This window comes from Lontra canadensis, unplaced genomic scaffold, assembly GCF_010015895.1.
Source record: "Lontra canadensis isolate GAN:19392208 unplaced genomic scaffold, GSC_riverotter_1.0 scaffold2, whole genome shotgun sequence".
Lineage (NCBI taxonomy): Eukaryota > Metazoa > Chordata > Mammalia > Carnivora > Mustelidae > Lontra > Lontra canadensis.
In genome coordinates, this window is record NW_022630996.1 from 66,065,330 (window position 1) to 66,084,785 (window position 19,456).

The 19,456-nt window shown below is 35.7% G+C and overlaps 1 protein-coding gene across 1 annotated transcript in view; it reads right to left on the minus strand.

The window, feature by feature from the left end:
• Window positions 1-9,321: 9,321 nt before the first annotated feature.
• ZNF804B (zinc finger protein 804B) overlaps window positions 9,322-19,456 on the minus strand; it is a 503,497-nt gene continuing 493,362 nt past the window's right edge. Inside the window, exons 3-4 of the mRNA XM_032875699.1 lie at window positions 18,138-18,268; window positions 9,322-13,254 (exon numbers count right to left, since the gene is read on the minus strand). Of these exons, the coding sequence (XP_032731590.1) occupies window positions 9,594-13,254; window positions 18,138-18,268 (3,792 nt within the window). The 3' untranslated portion in view covers window positions 9,322-9,593. The remainder of the gene's footprint in view (window positions 13,255-18,137; window positions 18,269-19,456) is intronic.

A 19,456-nucleotide genomic window follows, 5' to 3' on the forward strand; every position in this document is an offset into this window, starting at 1 on the left:
AAATTTTTTTTTCTTCAGGATAGCACTCTGTCTCCACTCTGTGGATTCGTTCCTAGAAACCAGAGATCCAGAGAGACCAAGCAGGAGGGTGTTGCTATATTACAGGTGGGAGAAGATGGAGTATACTGAGAAGGTAGCCATGGACATGATGAGGTCAGATTCGGGATATATTGTGTAGGTAAAACTGACAGGTTATGCTGATAGGTTGGTGATAAGATGTGGGATGTTAGACAGATCCAAGGGGACGCTCAAGAGTTTAACATGAACTCTTGGGAGACTGATAGAGCTCTTTACTGATATGTGGGGCCCTGAGGAAGGAAAGGATTTGAGGAAACAAAGAGATCCTTTTTGGACACCGAGCTCCTGATGACTAGTCAACATTCAGTGGAGGTTTGAGTGAGTTATCAAATAAATAAATGCAGAAACTAAGGGAAAGTCATACCTGAAGATATAAAGTTGAGAATCATCAGGGTATAAAATGTTCTTTAAAGCCTGATACTAAATAAGATGTGTGTAATAGAGACAAGACAATGTCTAGAACTAAGTCCTTGGGTTACTCCAACATTTAAAGGTTGGAAGCCTAAGGAAGCTCTGTGAAGAAAACAAGCTGCAAAGACCAAACAAACAAAAAATAAACAAACAAAACCAAAAACAAACAAAAAAAACAGACTCAAGGAAAATCAAAGTGCATAGTATCCTATAGTCAAATGAAGAAATTACTTCAAATAGAAATAGTAACAAATACTATTGAGAAGATTAATTATTATGGGATTTGAAAGGGACCATTCTCAGGAATGTCCTCGCTGGTTAGATTATGATATATATTTTTGTCTCGTGTTCTCAATACTTGAAATATAATGTATTTGAGCTCATTTCTTAAAATTCACTTATGGCAAACTTTCTAATATTACTTTACTTCAGCTATTTAGCACACCGAAACTTCAGTTGTGTCAACACTATTGGCTTTGGATTGGAATAATGGAAATCAATAGACTTTAAAGAATTTGTACAATCCAAAAATTCATTTGTATACTTAAATCAAGATTATAATTAGGTCAATTTTTTTTTTTTTAAGATTTTACTTATCCATTTTAGAGAGAGAGCATGAGCAGGGAGGAGGGGCAGAGGGAGAGGGAGAAGCAGATTTCCAGATGAACAGGGAGCCCCACAGGGGCTTGATCCCAGCCCTCTGAGATCATGACCTGAGCTGAAGGCAGATGCTTAATCCAGTGAGCCACCCAGGCACCCAAATTAGGTAGAGTTAAGTACCTAATTAGGTAAGAGTTAAGTAGAGTAAGTTAGGTAAAGGAACTTTGAGCTTTGACTGGATGAAATCAATTCATTGTCCTAAATTGAGAGTTTGGTAGTCAACATTAGTGCATGAGATAAAGATACAATGAGGATAGAGGTCCAGATGAACAATTCCCCTAACTACTCAAGGAGTGAGTAATTTAAAGAGGGAGTAATTTAAAGAGGGAAAAATCATATCCCAGTTATTTCCTAATGAACTATTTATACGAAAAATTTTCCTCTTTTGAAGACTTGGAAATGTGGAAGAAATCCATTACAAGAATGTCTTGATGATGAATGAAACAATCCATGATATCCTACTAACATCCAGTAAATGAGGTGAAACAACACATAATATCCTACTAAGATCCAGCAAATGAGGACAACGGTAAAGAAAATAAAGTAAGAAGTTAAATCATGTTCCCGCACTATTGGTCATGCTTGATTAAAAAGATTTCCTAGTGAGTTGAGTCCTTCTGGAACAAGAACTTATTGGTGTTATTAATTAAGGTATTTTCAGAGTCTACATTAAAATTATAAATGTGAAGAATACCATCATGTCTGTCTTATCACTTACAGAATACATTCCAGAAACTAAACTTTGTTAGAGCATTTCAAAATACTGTTTGTTTTTGAAGCTACAAGAACAGAATAACTTCACATAGTATTTGCATAATAGGTTTCAACAAAGAATACATCTAAAGAACTTTTAAAATCATATTTATTTTTAGTTTGAGGAAACAGCTTTATTTTATAACACTAAAATTTTAAGAAATAGTCTAAGAAATCCCAGCCTTTAAATATATAATATAAATATATACAATAATAAATAAAATGTTAAATGCATTTTAAATTCAGTAGTGTAAAATACAGAATATTTCCATACCATTTTGCTTTCTGTTTCGTTTTATATTTGGTATGTTTTTGTTAGAAATGCATGACTAATACTCTTATACCATTAAGCATTTTATTGAAAAAAATATTATTGCATTGAACTACAGTCCAAGTATTTATCTAATAACCTAAAAAAGCTACTTTGCATGTACAATAGTGCAATTTACTTAGCCACACTATAATTTAAAAAAAAATTTTGTACGGAGAATACAAAATAAAATTATTGGATTATGTTTCATATTGCCAGACTATCATCCAGTTTAATTACAAAGTAAATACTTTAAATAGAATTGAATTAGGTAGGAATTTTTTTTTTAAATGGCTACATAACCAATTTACATTATCAACTATTTTATAATCTCCCGCAAATAGAAGAAACTGACAATTTTGAGCATGGTGGGAAGGGAATCTTTCTTGAAGCTGATTGTTTCCATAAGTGAGTATGTTTTGAAAAATACGATTTTGAACCCATCTTTTGAACAAAGATAAAGGTCTACAACTAACGACTAGAGTATATTCATTAAGAATGCACAGTGGCATACACGTGCATACATGTATACACACATGTATTTTGTATTTCCAATTTTCCTGCTTTGTGTTTCTGCCAAAATAATGTTGCTATTTAAGAAGGGCAGTGAGGTGCAAAAGGAAGGGAATTAAGAAAGTGGATTGGGAGGTTGCCCTCCAATACAAAGCTGCATAAAATGAAAAAAAGACCCTTTGGCTTATCTCTCCAATATTGGTTTATTCTAAACCCTACCGATTCAGCCACTGCTTCCATTTTAATATAGCTTAATCCAAAGCAATACAACAATCACCTTCAAATGTCTACCTAGTAGAAGCAGTGGATAATATTTTTGCTGGAATGAAATGATAACCTTTGAAAATCCTCTAGACCCAGGTTTATAGGCTGGGAAACTCATATTTTAGTAGGAAACTCCTATCTTATTGAAGTAGTTTCAGTCTGAGACACAAAGGGAAGTAAACTCTTTTCTCTACTACTCTATGGAAGTGGTCACTCACTTGCTTTTTAATAATTTTTCTATTTTCCAATGACAGCACAGGTCTCTTCAGGAGTTCACTCATTTAAAGATTCAGCATTAAATCTCTTCATGAGTCCCGCTAAGCCAGAGATAAGCACTAGGCCAATTTTGCCCCTAAGTACATTAGCTACATACACTGATGTGTGAGATTCGGGTTCTTTCTATTGTGCTTTTAGAAAATTGGATTTGACATTTACATAATTTTTCTTCAGACTGCTTAACCATCTTTCTGAAAACTTGTGGGGAAATTTTTAAGGAAAATTGAAAAATGTGCTACCTGTTTGAGATGACCAGCGAGGTTATTTCACTAATAAGGAGGCAGCGAACTCCCCACACAGTTTGGAGGGCGTGTGAATGTTTCCCTCATATGTATCTAAAATACTGGGAGAACAAGCAGTCCCTTAAAGGCTAGACCATATTCATATCTCCCATTAGCGTTCCAAATGCTTGAAAAGCGTGATGTCTTTGGATCGTTTAAAAGTATTATGGTCAAGGTTAGAAGCCACACTGCTGCCTTCACTGGAAACCATGCAGGTAAGCAGCAACTTCGTGCACTAATGAAATAAATAGCCCAATTCAGCAATGCGATCCCGAGTACTTTCATTGATTAAATACTCCATTCAATGCAAAAGCTTTATAGGATTTATTTCTTTGAATATATTTCTATTCAGAGAGAACGGGGAGATTCTAAATCCTGGCAGAAACCGAGTGAAAATATAAACTGTTAAATCCATGTCTATAAATGAAATCAAAAGTTTAGGGGATCTCTCTGAGAAATGTCTGTCTAAGGAAAAAAAGAACAACCCTAGGGACTGGGAACTTTCCAAATGACTTCCTATATTCTAATCATTTCTTATGTTTTGTAACATAACATATATAAACATACATAGAACATATGTATTATAAATATTAAAAAAACATACGAACTCATAGAGAATCCCACTGTCTTCTTTCTTGCTGAATTTGGTAGGGAATTAAGAACATGAACTTCCCTGAATTTCCTGTTCTTTGTACAAAGATTTGTTTTGTTTACCCATACCCCGCATTCAGGAAGGCTATCTATCGGCGGACTGGTTCTTAGTGTCTCAGAAAAATATATAGCGTGCATGTGCATATGTTTCTATACATGTGTGTGTAAAGATCTCACAGAATCTTTTAAAACATTTTCAGTTTTTAATTAAGCATTTATCATTTAAGACGGATACCAAAAAGTACTTCAACGAGCCAAGGGTGGAAAAATAATCCCATAAAGGGAATTGCTCCATAAATATCAGACTATGGCCATAACAGCCATTGAATGCTGAAAATCAACTGCCAAATAATTGTGTAAATGAAAGGAAATAATCCTGAAAACATCATCCATCACAGTGACACTTTTTTAAAAAAAGGATCCATTTTAGAATTTAATGTATATTTAGAATTCTATTTCATTTTCTTCTAGAGTGTGTTTCACTTAAGTAAAAAGTAAATCGTTCAGGCCCATGCTCACTAATTGTAAGAAACTGAGAGGTTGGCTCAGAATATTCTCCATAGCAACAAAGGCATTTTGAGTATTATCAGAAGAAAAAAATAATCCTAAACTAAGCACTATAAATCAGACACCTGAAATTTGGAAATTATCCTAGAGGATAATTGAATAGGTCATTGTTCACAAGCAAAATTCTAGTAATCCTATTCCAAAAATCCTTAAGCATTTTACTCAACCAAATTCGCAAATGTTCTTGAATATTTCAGTGATGGAAATTTTACAACTTTATACAAATAATTTGTCAAGATTTTCTTCATGTTGAATCAAAAACTACCTATTTGTAGTGTGTACCTTCTCCACCCTAAAGTGAAAAGAGATGATTTTCCACAAACACAGCTCCATGCTGCTATCCGGATATCTAAAGTTAAGAAGGTTAATTCTCATTTTCTTTCCTCACCAAGTGTTCTTTTCTTTGGAAAATACATATTAGTCTTTGTTTTTCACATGGCATCTACCAGGTTCTGTTCTATAGAACATTAGTTCCATGAGATGGTCCACAGGGGGTAAAAAATGTCTCTGATATTATTATTTTTGGAAATTCAATATAGTCTATCCTCCTCCTGGAAAAGTCTGGTAAATATTGCCTGTCAAATGGTCTGAGATACATTGAAGTAACAAAATAAGCCAAGTAACCCAACACCCCCCTGAAATATATGAAAATGGATTTATGTCAGTTAATTTTTATTTATTCACAAAAGTCATGTTATTTGTGAATCTAAAAACTTAAGATTGATTTGGTGTCCTAATTAGTCAAAACTGCCATTTATGGACACAGTTCAGTTTACCAATAGTTCTCTTAAATTGTGGCCCAGAACAACACTGAGTTTTCCACAAGTGGTGTATTTTTTCCCCAAGTGCTAAAAGAACCCCTTTTTCCAATTCTGTATAATTCCTTTAATACAACCTAATGCCTCAGAACTTTTTCACCAGACTTTCCACATCATTGGGTTATATGGCATTTATAATCTACTATGCCCTTCATATTATTGATGAATTGGAATTAGGCTTTATGTATATAAGATTTTTTAAATTGAACATAAATATAGGATCTAACATCTATTCATGCTAAATTGAACCTTTCAAATTTTGCCCTATTTTATGTTTTTAAAACCTTTTCACATTGTATTTTACCATTCACTACATTTGCTAGTCCTCTTGGGTTTGTGCTTTCCTCATCTTTGGTACATATTGTTCCATGATTTTGTCCATGTTTTATGAAAGTTTATATGACAGAGTATAAATACAAAGCCTTATAATCAATCCCTACAACCCTCTCTCCAGTTTGGAATTAATCTGTTTTACTACTCTCTGGATATAGTTGTTTAGCTGTAAAACACGTTTATCACACAGTGCTATTATCTGTAAGGATAATTTTAAGAATCAGAAAATGTCTCTGGGTAAAACTTCCCATGCATTTTACTATTTTTTGCCCCAACCACTCCACCACAATGTCTCCAGTCAAGGCAACAGGGGAGCACTATATAATTGAAGGAATCCTTAATTTTCTGTCCTCTTCTTAAGTCAGCAACATGTGACAAAATCGATTATCCTTGCTTCTTTGAATCATTTTTGTAATTTGCCTTATGTAGTCCTGACGTTTTCCTATGTAACTTGAAGCTTCACCATGGTTTCATTGTCCTGATTTTTTCCTACATCACTTGAAATTTTATCATGTCCTCATTTCTTAGTTCTTTCTTCACATCCATTCTTAGATGTAAATTCTAAGGGGCTCAGTCTGGAAAACTTCATCTACCCTACCTACTCCTGATGATAGTATGCAAGCCAATGGCTTCTGTATACTTACTATATGTGGATGATTCCCAAAAGTGTATTTCATTTTCACACCTCTACTCAAACTTCACACCCATATTTCCAACTACCAACTTGTATCTCCACTTCTATAATTTTAGGAATCTCCAACAGAGTATTTAAACTGACCCTCTCCCACCCTGCCCCTCCCACAGTGCCCCCCATTTCCATCTACAGTAAATACAACCTGGTGCAAAGATTATTATGTCATTTCTAATTTCTCTCTTTGTCTTACACCCTATACTCAATATGAAGCACACTTTCCCAGGTCTAGTGTCACAATAAATCTAGAATCTCAGCACTTCTCAACATTCCCACCAGACTATGGCTGAGCACATTACTTTGTTCTCTTGTCTGCCTCCAATCTACTAATCAGCCTCCCCATCCCCACCCTGACTCTCCTGGAGATTATTCACAGTGCAATAACCAAATGACCCTGGTAAAAATCCAAGATGAAGCAATCATGTCTCCCCTGTGGCAAAATTCTCCAGTAGCTTCTCATCTCTCAGTAAAAGCCAATCATTCTAATGGTGGACAAGATCCTACTAGATTATCTTCCCCAGCAGTAAGCAGCAAGCAGAAGCAAAATATTAACTTCTTTTGATATTTCCAATAAATGAGATATTAAAAAGACATTAACCTAATCTCTGTTCATTTTGACTCATGGATGTATGGTACTTTAAAAATTATTCTAATGTTTCCCCCATTCAGTTTATATTGGAATGTTTAAAGGACTAACTGTTTTTCTCCTCATTGGAATATTTTGTAATTGTAGATTTCCACATGTGATGTCACAACTTATAATTTCTCACTCTGTGGTATAAGTTATCTCTTATTTAAATGGTGAAGTCTCTTTTTCCCAAAGCCCAAGATAGCATAGCTGGAGAACATTGTCATCACTGATAATACAAGACAGTCATTTCCATGCCATCAACTCATATCAATCTGTCCTTGTTAGTCAAAATGAAGTGCTCAATAGAGATTTTCTGGTCTAACCTTTGGAGAGATGAAATTGTCACAAAGACAATTACAAAAATTAATCAGGTACTTTCTTCTTCCTAATAAGACTTTTAGTGTGTTTCCATAATTACTCTGTCTTGGCTCTATGTCAACTTTATAATCTGTTTTAAGAAATTGTCATCCACATTATTATTTTTTAATCTGCTGGACCAATTGGTTTTTTTTTATAATAAATATTCTATTTATTTTACTTCCATTACATTCATCCAATGTTTCTTAATGTTCTTTTATAATGATTTTTATGATGTTCCATGCAAATACAGAGGGCTTTTTTTGCTATTTGATGCCTTTCCTCTACTTTTCAATTTTTTTCAGGTAAGTTAGACATTCCTACTGCCATATCTCAGTCAAAATCCCTATCCCACAACTTTCTGATGATATCTAGGAAACTACATAAATTCTTTACATTACAATTTCAAAATCATGTTATCTCCTTTCTCTGTCTCTGCCTATCTGTCTCTCTCCCTCTCTCTCCCCAGGATCAAAGATATCCTTTCCTATCATTTACTAAGAATTTATGCTTTCAACTTCATTTTCCTCACCTGTACAGAGGAATGATAACATTCATCCCAAAATACAATTGTGAAGATTAAGTGAAATAACAGAAGAGGTGTTTAGCCTGACTCTGCCTGATGCACTAGAGAATTTCAGTGAAGATGGCTGTCTTCCCTATGAAACAAGGCTGAAGAAGATACCCTTCTCATGTAACAGAAACATTGCCATCATCCCACATGCAGTAGATGGCTGATCACTCCATTTCTGTTTAGTTGATTTTCTCTGAAACTTGTATTATAGGAAATGTGCGGTCATACCAGCTTTTGTTTCATTTTATGAATATAAAATAATAACTCTAACTGGAGAGCCATTCAGAATACTGATGTAACAAATGCGATTCTGTGGGCCAGGAAGCATTTTGAATAAATATTTAAGATCACTTGCAAAACGATGTGAACGGTGATTTTATTCAGCACCATTCACTGTTTTTTACTGATATCTACTACAATTGAGTAAAATACACAAAGTAATTTATAAGACTTTCTCGATAAAGATCATGTAAAAATTCTGACACCTCCAAATGTTCATCTCTCTACTTATACATAATTTTGGGTGAACACAGTAAGATTTGTTAAGTAGAAGAATAAAGAAAACTTAATATTTTAATCCCTGTAATGTTTGAAAGATTAAGCAATATATTCAAAATGGTATTGAGTGTATTTTATTTTTTATTTTGCATTATCAAATACTAGTGATAGCTTATATATGTTTTCTTATACAAAAATTAAACATTCTTAATTTTAGATGTTGATGATTCTTACAGTTACAAAATTCTCTTAATACAGATGTATGTGAAACGAAGATAACCCAACTTTTCACGGAAACTCAATGATACAATCTGTGTAAAGATTGGTTTTCATTGAAGAGTAATTTTCAACTTGAATTAATCAGAAAATTTCTTGCCATCTCTTATTTCCTATGAAAATATAAATTATTTTAATTGAAACAGATTATATTGATTGAAAGCTTGGTCAGTAGTTAACCATAGGAATTATTTTTGATAAACAGTTTAATTCACTGACCTTTTATTATTACCTGATGCATAAAACCAAATGTGTGATCCATTCATTCACTCGCGCAGCAAACACCTAGAACATACAATATTATGTTCCAGTTTATTTTCTTTGTAATATCAATGACCTGCCTGGATGTTTTGTTATCATTTTAAAATATTGTGTGAGAATTCATCCAAATATACCTTTAACACATTTCCCTCTACCCTTCCACAGAGTTACTTTAAATTTGCTCTGTTATTTATTCAAGTTAAAATAAATTCTTAAAACGCTTCTGTTTTGATATTGGCAATTCAGTTCAGATTTGTATACTGGTCACATTTTGAATTGGCACCAATATTTAAAATCTTAATAATAATCAGATAGATCACTTTAAATATACCATGTCTGTAGGTAGTGACAATGTGTTTTATTTATCCGCAAGAGGGGCTTGGACACCTGTTAGTTCAAGTGCGCTGATACATTTAAGGCCTCTTTCACTCCGTTTAACGGTTGCATCTGACTGGAGCAAGAATGATGGCAAAGATCTTGACCTTGAAACACCGGTTGGATTAAAGGGTTCAAGTGGATGATGGAAGCAGTGGCGGGGTTTAAGTGAGGGCCAAACAACGTGGGGATCAGAGCGGCCGAGGGCAGGGGCTGAAGTGTGATGTGGGGCGGGTGGAAGGGAGCAGCGGTGACCAAATGTAGGGGGTGGCCCGCTAAGAAAGTGGGGTGCGCTGGGATGATCGTGGGAGTCAGAGGCGAAAATGTGAACGGAGTGAAATGTGGCTGGGGAAGAGGATGCAGATGAGCTATGGGGAGGGGGCCGCCATGGGAATTTAAGGAAGCAGAAACAGCAAAATGTTGCAGGAATGTGTGGTGGATGGTGGTGATGGAGGCGTGCTGGTGAACCGGGACCGTCTGGACGGCCGAGGCCGGGGAGAAGGCAGCTGGCCCTGAAGCAGGCAAAACTCGAAGATGCTTTGACAGGAGCTGTTTCTGCATGTGCTGCTGGGCTTGTAGCTGGAGGAGCTTGTATTTATCTATTTCTTCCGGAGAAAATGTGATTGGCTGTTGAATTAAAGGGGGCGAGCTGGATTTATGGCACACTTCTGATTCATCTTCTACTTTGTCATGCTTCTGCATAGTTCTGTCACAGTAAGGGTTTATATTTCCCTCTCCATGATTCATAGGCAGGCTCACATCCTCCAAGTCTAGTTTTATCTGGTCCTCTTTGGTCTCTGTTGAATCAGTAACACCGGTGTATCTGTTAGATGGAAAAGCACCAGGGAAATCATTTGGTACTGGGTCACGGCTCTGAATAAAATGCTGAACTTCACTAATTAAAGGCTTTACTTGTTCTTTTGTTGTTGGGTTCTTTTTCATGTTTGGTGACTGAGAATCTGCTACCACATGAATTAGACTTTTAGACCGGTTATCACAATCAGGATCTCCTAAAACAGCGACATTATTTGTCGGTGAACTTCTGACGTGGTCTTTCTCTAGAGTCCTTTGAATCGCACCGCCTTGATCATTCATTTTTTTATTTGCGATCTGTGTTTTTTCAGACAAAGGCAATGCTGGTGGGTGACAGCCCAGTGGTGTGAATTGAATTGTGCATTGAATTTGTGAATGAGCCTCTGATTCGTTTTTGTGATTCTTTGAAGAGACCTCAAAATTAGTTGATTGTTCCTGACACCACTTGGCTTGCACTCTTTCTAAAAGACTTTTGGCTGTCAAGGGGGTCCTCTCTCCTTCCGTCAACTCTGTGGTTTCCGAAGGGCTGCTGGAACAGTTTCTTAGAAGGCAGCTGATGTTCCCAGAGTGACACTGCATGGGATTTACTTTTCCCAGGTCACAAATATGAGGGCTGTCCAAAGACTCTTGACTTCTCTTGCTGTTATTTAAGCAATAAACACTCTCTCCTGAGTAAGAGCCCCATCTGCCTCGCCGAGGTCCCTGGCCATGTGGTGGCTTTTCACTGTTCCCAGGACAGGACAGCTGTGAGCTAGAATCACAGTGGGGGATTCTCCTGGATTTGGTCCGTGAAAACTGCTGCTGATTTTTGCCCAGTTTAGGTCTTTGTCTACAGCGACCGTATCTATGTGTGGAGTATTTTTCATTCTTAGCCGATTCCCACGATCTGCAATTCCGATCTCTCTGCATTTCAGATGGCAGGCAGGTGCCCTTGACCATCTCCTCAGATGGGCAGAGGCAGCTGTGTTTTTGGTGTCTCCTTTTGTGCCCTTCAGAGGAGTTGTGTTCCCTTTTGCAAAAGAAGAGCAAATTATCTCGGCCATTCCCCCTGGACTTAGGACTTGAACAACCACTTCTCAGGCTGGATATGCTGCCGGGGCACATGTCTGAAGGGCTAGAAAGTCTAGTCAGAGACAGGTTTGGGGAATCTCTCCTGCAAGTTTGGTTTCTACATCCGGAAGTCCTGTGGGTCATGCCCGTGTGGTTACTATTCAAAATTACACTGAAGTCCTTCTCGTGACCACCGTGACCCCTTACTGGGTAAGAACTAGAATTCCAGGTGAACTGATTTGCATCTTCAAAATCTGAATGAGGATCATGAGGAATCAGTTTTGGTTTCTTAGTCCTTGAGATGTAAGGAGAAAAAGCTAGGCCCTCACTTGCTTCATTTAGGATGACCCTTTGACAGCTTTTCCAATGGGCCCTGGAAGGTTCCTTAAGTTCCTTATCACTATTATTGTTGTTTTCTACACAGTTCTTCAGAGAGATATCAAGGTAAGCAGGCACTTCAGGATTTTTCATTTCCAAATCACTTGCGCTAAAATTATGTTGATTCATATTTGGCTTAGAATCATTGCAGCTCAAATTATATTTTCTCTGGAAATTTTCCCAGTCTGGATTAGCTATCATCCTCTTTGGTTTCGGAGACCGATCACCTTCCTGGATCAATTTTTGTTGGTCTTCGGTTAAACCTGAGACTTGGCTCTGTATTGTTGTCTTCATTTCCGAGGGCTCCTTCATCAATTCTGTTTTTAGGTCCTCTGAATCATGGTCAATCTTTGCGTTCCGAGAAAGCTTAAAATCAAAATACAATGGGTTGCATCCGTAAGAGATGCAGGGCTCTGTTTTTGTGAAGAGCAGAAGTTCCGTAGGCCACTGGAGAGTGGTGTGGCCATCCTTACTTTGTACGTGGAGAAAAGGCAATGGTTTCGACTTCGTATCGTGGGGACATGCGTCTCTTACAAGGCTCTGTACATTTTTGCTAACTCCTTCTGTTTCATCTAAAGATGCTTCTCTCGTCTCCATCCCGGAGTCGGGAATCAGATGCACTGTGCTGTTTTGCTTACTTGGCGCCAGTGATGGAAACTCATCCAGACACTCAAATATCCTGCCATCACTGTGCTTGTAAATGTTTGGTAGGCTGGAGGAAGCTCTTGCTTGGCATGAGTGATGAATGCAGTTTTCTGAAGAGTTCTTCAGTGTACTTCTAGTTTCTTTTTCTCCACTGCAAGGAGTCAAATCCACATCCGAAAGATGAACATCAGATTTAGAGAATGAAGCATGAATGCCAATCGAATCTTCTACCGTTTCATCAATAGAGTCATTTTTGTCTTGCAGGATTTGAGAGCTTATGGAGAAGGTATTGTGTAAGACACTTTCCAGATGGCGTGGTGTGATGTTTATATCTTTTTCCTTAGCGACCTGCGTATTCTCATTTGCAAACCTGCGGCACTTGCATTTCTCCGCAGTTTGTTTTGCTTTGTAGGTGGGTGACTTGTTACAATCGTGGCTTTCCTCTGTGTTCTCACTAAAAACGGAGGCTGAAGATTCTAATTTCAGATGCACTTTTTTGGAAAAAGAAAATGATACTCCTGTCCTGTGGTTTGCATTGCTGAGATCCGAGGAGGTTTGTGGTACCCGATTTCCGAACAAATAACGTCTGTCCGTTTGCAGCTGGTATCGGTTTTGCATGGCAGACCGCTGTTTATCGGCAATGCTTCTGGGCAGATTCTTTCCTTTAAGGAGAAGAGCGCTTTTCATGCACGATACCTTCCTGCCATTCTTAACTGGGAAAATTCCTTGCTGGAGTTGCTTTTCTATGGCTATCCTGGGAGCTTTGTATGCTGGTCCATTTCCAGAAACACTGTAAATACAATAAATAGTTATAAGACTAAAACATTAGATTTGAAATTTTATCTATATGTGAACATTTACTAGAGTTTTTATGATGAATTACTTTATTTATGAAAGATAACTATTTCACCATGTTTATACAACTCACAACACCCATGTTTCATAGTGGCTGTTTCTAAAATGCGTCACTTAAGTGCGTTCTTTTGAAATTAGCAAGAAGCAATAGCAGGTGACGATCTTACGCTTGTGCTGCAGAAGAAAATAAAATATTGCATTTACACCCCAATAGATGTTCTGCAGAACCTATGGGGTTTTTTTTTTGGAATATAGATTTAACATTGTTTCACAAAGAGGTTTTCAATCAGTGACTTCACATTAAATAAGAAATGAAAGGGAATGAAAAGTCACTTCCAACGTGACTTTTGCCTTTTCGTGTAACAGCTACCAGTTTGTAATATTTGTTGCCTCCATTTTAAAGTCCCTCCTGTTTGCTGCCCTTTGAAACAGTGTGCCTAGTTCTTCCTCCGTGACTGCTTACTCTTGTGACCAATTATACTGAATGCATAATAAAGTAACCCACATCTACAAGCCATCTCCATAGCTTCAATTATTTAGAAATCTTTTCTTCTGCATCTTCCTCACCTAAATATTTTCTACATTTTATGCATATATCCGTTTTATCTTTTAACAGCTTTGTAGACATTATTCATTCCGCTGAGTTTAAATTAGTAATTTAGTCAGAAAACTGGAAACAACAGTGGCATAAGAGATGAAAGTCTTTAGGTTAAAATTATCTCTTTAATGTTCTGCCTTAAAACTACAAAACAAGGCCTTCCTGGGGGGAGGCAACACAAATCACACCATTTATCTGATCTTTTTCTTTGACTTGGCTTTGATGTATGTCTGTTTGCCTTTTCCTAGTTTAGGTTCTTATTTATTTATTTTTTTATTCAGTCATTTGTTACCTGAATATACAATACTAAAACGAGTGATACCTTTTCCATATGTAGCTTCGATTCTAATGGAGAAGTGTGTTTTCTGAGCCTTCCTCTGAGAAACTCTTTCTTGTTGCCTTCAGTTATGACTATTTGGCCAATTAGTATACAACTCTGGAAGAACATTCCTTTTGTCCACCAAATTCCATATACTTTGCTTCCTCATGTTTACATGTTTAATATTGTAGAAAAATACTTAGCCTCCTTTTATTCACTTTTGAAATGAATCCACTGGGGCACCTGTATGATTTTGCAATTTTCCTTTTCACTTATGTATATATATTTATTATATTTCCAATCTATAATGTATTTTTATTACATTTGCTATCGAGGATCTATTTTTATTACTATTTATATTATTTTTATTATATTTGTATATATTGATATATATATATCTTTTACTATTGAGGAACTATTTTTATTATTTATTATTATTATTATTTTACTGTATATATATACCTATACATATATGTATGTGTGTGTGTATATATATATCAATATCACATTTGCCAGACCATAGTTACAGATTGATTGCTTTGGGTTAATATTTACTAGTACTGCTGGGTACTTCCAATTCAACTTCTTTAGTTGATTTAGAGATTTAAAGATTTAAAGAAAATTTAGAAATTTTCTTCTGATTTCTCTGATTACTACTTCTTCCCGGCTTAGCTTTTCATCCTGGAATTTACATGTTAAGTGTATTGGCTCTCCTGAATATATCTGTTAGGTCTTATTATTTATCTCAGTACTTTAGTGTCTTTAGTGTATTTCTCTTGTTCAGAAAGAATTTCTTGCTTTTAATTTTTATTTTACCAGTTCAATTTTTTACAATATCCAATCTATCACTTACTATGCACATACGGATTTTAATTTACAATAGTTTCAGCCACCATTCATTCTTTAATACTTTCAGGTTGTTCCCTCTTCATAAACTAATGGCCGTAGCTTTAGAATTACAGTGTTCCCTTGACTCTGGTGGAAAATAAATTTTTGAAAATTTCCAGTAACTGTTTGATAACGAAAACTTTCTTTTTACTCATCACATTAACCTTCTTTTTTGGGATCATTTTTAAAATGCTTTTTTAGAGAGGGGGTTTAGGCGTATTCAGCATGAGGAATGGAAAGGAACACCCTAACATAGGGCACCTGTTGTGATGTGTACTGGGTGTTGCATACAAGTCGCTAAATTCTACTCCTGAAACCAATACTATATACAATATGTTAACTAACTAGAATTTAAGTAAAAACTTCAAAAAAGAAAGGAAAGGAACACTCTGAGATAGCGTATGGCTTGTTAAATATTTCTTTCAAACATAAAGGGAAATAGATAGCACAGAGATTAATCACAGTTATTGGTCTTCTAAAGTGCCTGCAGTCTGGGGCTAGAAGGATGAGGACCGGAGAGAGCCACAGCTCTGGATTTTGCCTCAGGGCCAAAGAGACACTTTAGATTAAGTTGCAGCTATACTTCTGCTAAGTTACCTTCTCTAGGAATGTCAGTTAGTCTGATAACATCAGCATGTAGCAGAAATTATTTCAAAGGTCTGGTGTATGAATATTATCATTCTACCTCTCATGATTCCATCATGACTCAGATATTTTACTATTTTTATATTACTTCTATTTTTCCCTTAATAATATTTTTGCTTATTATTGTGGCACTATTTGCGTGTTTTCTTGCTTTGATTTATGTAAGCCTAGATGTTCTTTTCTGTATTGCTGTTTTATTTTACCGTTTATCTCTCGAATGTGTAAGCTTCTTTCTTTTATATTCTTTTAAATATTTTTAGTCCTCTTATTGTTTTTGTATTATATTTTGTTCTTGTCCCTACTTCTTGTTCTCACTTTATAATCCAATCTACATTTATAATTATATTTTTACAAGTGTTAGCATTTTACCCTCATTATTAATCTTTTCTACCCACTAAGGTATGTGCTTTAAATTCTTTATCCCATTGCTTTCTACAGTTTAAATTCCCTTATCTTAAATCTGGTTTATTTTTATTACTTTGGAATAATCCCACTTTTCTATCTTTGTGGTTTTCAATTCTATTATTTTAATAGAAGTTTATACCTTTTAACATAACTAATGGTTTAATTTTTATAGTTATATTCTTATTTATGATTTTACTTCCTTACCTAGAACTTCCTCTAGTTTCTTTCTATATTTTTTACATAATTGTTTTTATTTATAATAAAAAAATGACTATACAGGTACCCCTTCATTCTTATTAATTGTCCATTCTAATAGCTCTCCCCAAATTCTAACTCTTGGCAACTAAACACATGCACAATTTAATTATCTTCCGTGCAAAAGTGTGCTTTCCCATATCAAAACAACATAATTTCTTTCAATTATATAATATCCTAATGTCCCACATTATCCAGCTCTTATATAAGGAATTCCATTTTTTCAGAGTCAATGGTCCTATAATTTTTGAATTTTGGAAAAATGTCCATATCAATATGCACTATAGTTAAATTTATACATAGTAGAAGTTCACAAACAGAATGACTCTCCACCCCCGTATGATAACTAGGCTGGCTGAGGAACCAGGTTGTGTTGAATTACACAAGATATGGCCAAAGTTGACAGCCCTTCATAAGCTCCATTACCAGTTTTCTGCCATCATTGTTTTTCATCAGTCTGATTCGAATATTCTTACTACTAGTAAATTCTCCTCCCTTCTCTATAGGATCATAGAAGAATTTTCTTGTTATCTGAATCATGCTACTTAGAAGCCTTCGTTATGAGAATAATGGACAGAGAAATGTTGTTCATTGTCGGCAGGTGGAAAGCTCAGTACCAGATATGTGTCCTGTTTCTATGATTATAGAGGACCTCGAACATGCACTTTTATACTAACCTCACCTCTGGACACATATTTTTTCAAACTTTATTTTTTTAAAACCAAATTTCTCACTGAATTTTTTCATGATCATCTTTTATGGATTTTGATAAGTTAATTAAATTCATCTAAGATAGCAGTACAAATATAAGAATATATTTAAGGTGAATACTGTGTTTTTACTCATAAATTGATCCTTCAAATAAATATTTTCTTAGAATCAAATTTGAGCTCTAATATTTTATAGTTCTCAACAATTCGAGTCATTCATTCCCAAATTTCTCACATATTGTTTTTCATTTCAACAACAGCAGTTTACATTGTGGCACGGAGCTATAAATTTCACAATTCACTAGGCTGCTGTCAACTGCATTAATTACCTACATTAGGTGTTCAACATTATGATTCATAGGAACACAAATCACAACCAGCAAATTTAATTGAGTTCCAGGTAACAATTGCCTCACTTTGAAACATTTGGCAGTTCCAAGCTTCTGCAAAACAGCTATTTTTAAGCTACAAGGATGTATTAGTATAATGTGTTTTATAATTATCAATTTAAATGTCATGGTGTGGTACTTTCAACCTCATTAATTACATCTTCTTTTGTCATCTGGACAATGGTGGTGCTATTTATTCCAAGTTCAGGTATGTACAGGGAAATGTACAGATTTCTTTCCTCCCCAAAAGATGCACTGTTCTTTATGTTTTTTTAAAATTATTATTATAAAACTTAAAATAATTACTTAAGAGCTATATGGGCCCATTTAAATCAGCTGGACAGAATAAAGACCAGTACATTAGAGTCATCTTTAGATCATTTCATTAAAGTGCACATAAAATTAACAATATTGAGAAAGAAAAAAGTCAGATACCGAAAGAACTCATGAGCCTTTAACTACTAGAACTATTTGTCCCCAAATGTATCTTTTGATTAATTACAATTTGTTTACATTGTAATAGTGAATCAAGCAAATTTATTTTTTACATTTTCCTGATGACTGAAGGGAGTTTTGAGCCATCCCATCCTGGACACCTCTAATTCTTACCATTCAGACTGTTGTCTTAACTCGGCCAGCTGGTGAAGCCTTTTAAGTGCTTTTTCTTGTTTCTTCTCATCTTTCCATGACTTAGAAGCTACGTTTCGAGCAAATTCCCGTTGCTTTAATTCCTTCAGTCTCTATGGACAGAGAAGCAAAACAGAAAGTGTGCTATAAGTAATACACTTTTCTTTCTCATCCATAAGCCTCCTTCTTCAACTTTGTCCTGGGTGCAGAGGTGACTTTCTGGATAGACAGAGTAAAAAAGTGCCTTTTCCATCGATGTTATTCTCTTCTCCAAGATGAATGTAGTTGTCAGCTTATTTATCAAAGCTTGTCACAATGACTACAGAAATGTGTTGCCAAGCTGAACCCCAGTTCTTGTTGGGACCACCCTGGCTACCTATCTGCAGTCATTTAAGTACCTGTGAAAACCTAAGTCAAAAAATGTGTGCTATGGGAATGGGTGAAGGGAGACGAGGTTATAAGGTGCACTTTCCTCTCCACATTAAACCCAACCCCCTCACTTGCAAAACATACCTACTCTTCTTCATGAAAATTGATACTATTAAATGCACTTGGTGAAATGAGCTTGTTTCATTTAACAGCATCTGTTAAATTGTGAAAGACTTAGTTCAAAGCTCTAAATAAGATTCTTAACTCCTTTTTTTTCCTGGTGGAGGTATTTATCCAATGCAGATTTCTACATCCTATCCAGGAGGATAAAAATGGGTCAGGGATTTACACTCAAGATAGATGCTTGGCCTTGCTTGATTTAAATTAACCTGCCACTTCTTTTAATTAATCTTTTCTCAAAAACAATTGGCTTACATGCAAATTGGATGTTGCTCATTACCTGTTTGGATTTCCACTTCCGAAGTGGCCACTAAGCACACCTAATGAAATTGAACAAATTGAGAAAGAGCCACAATCAAATGAGCCTCTTGAAGTTTGGCACTTAATCCTGAATTGAGAAGATATTTGAAGATTAGTCTCTCTTAACCCATGCAAAGTGATTTTAAACTGTCTGAAATCTATATCCATTTAATTTGTTTTCATTTTCTGAATCAGGTAGAGAAGATAGCTCCCAGGAACGGCAAAAATCACATAGCTCTTCAGTGAGGCCCTAATGCAGGAATGGACTATTGCCCACCTCTAAATCAAGAGCCCCAAACTTCAATGACCATCAGCTCTTTCCTAAAAGGGGATATACTTATGAAAGAAGGTGATCAGATAACCACATCTGCGCTAAGTATCTGAAGAAGGAGGCAAGACCAACCTTTCAAAGAGAGGATATTTCCAAGCACGAAGAACAAGGGGTGCCTGGG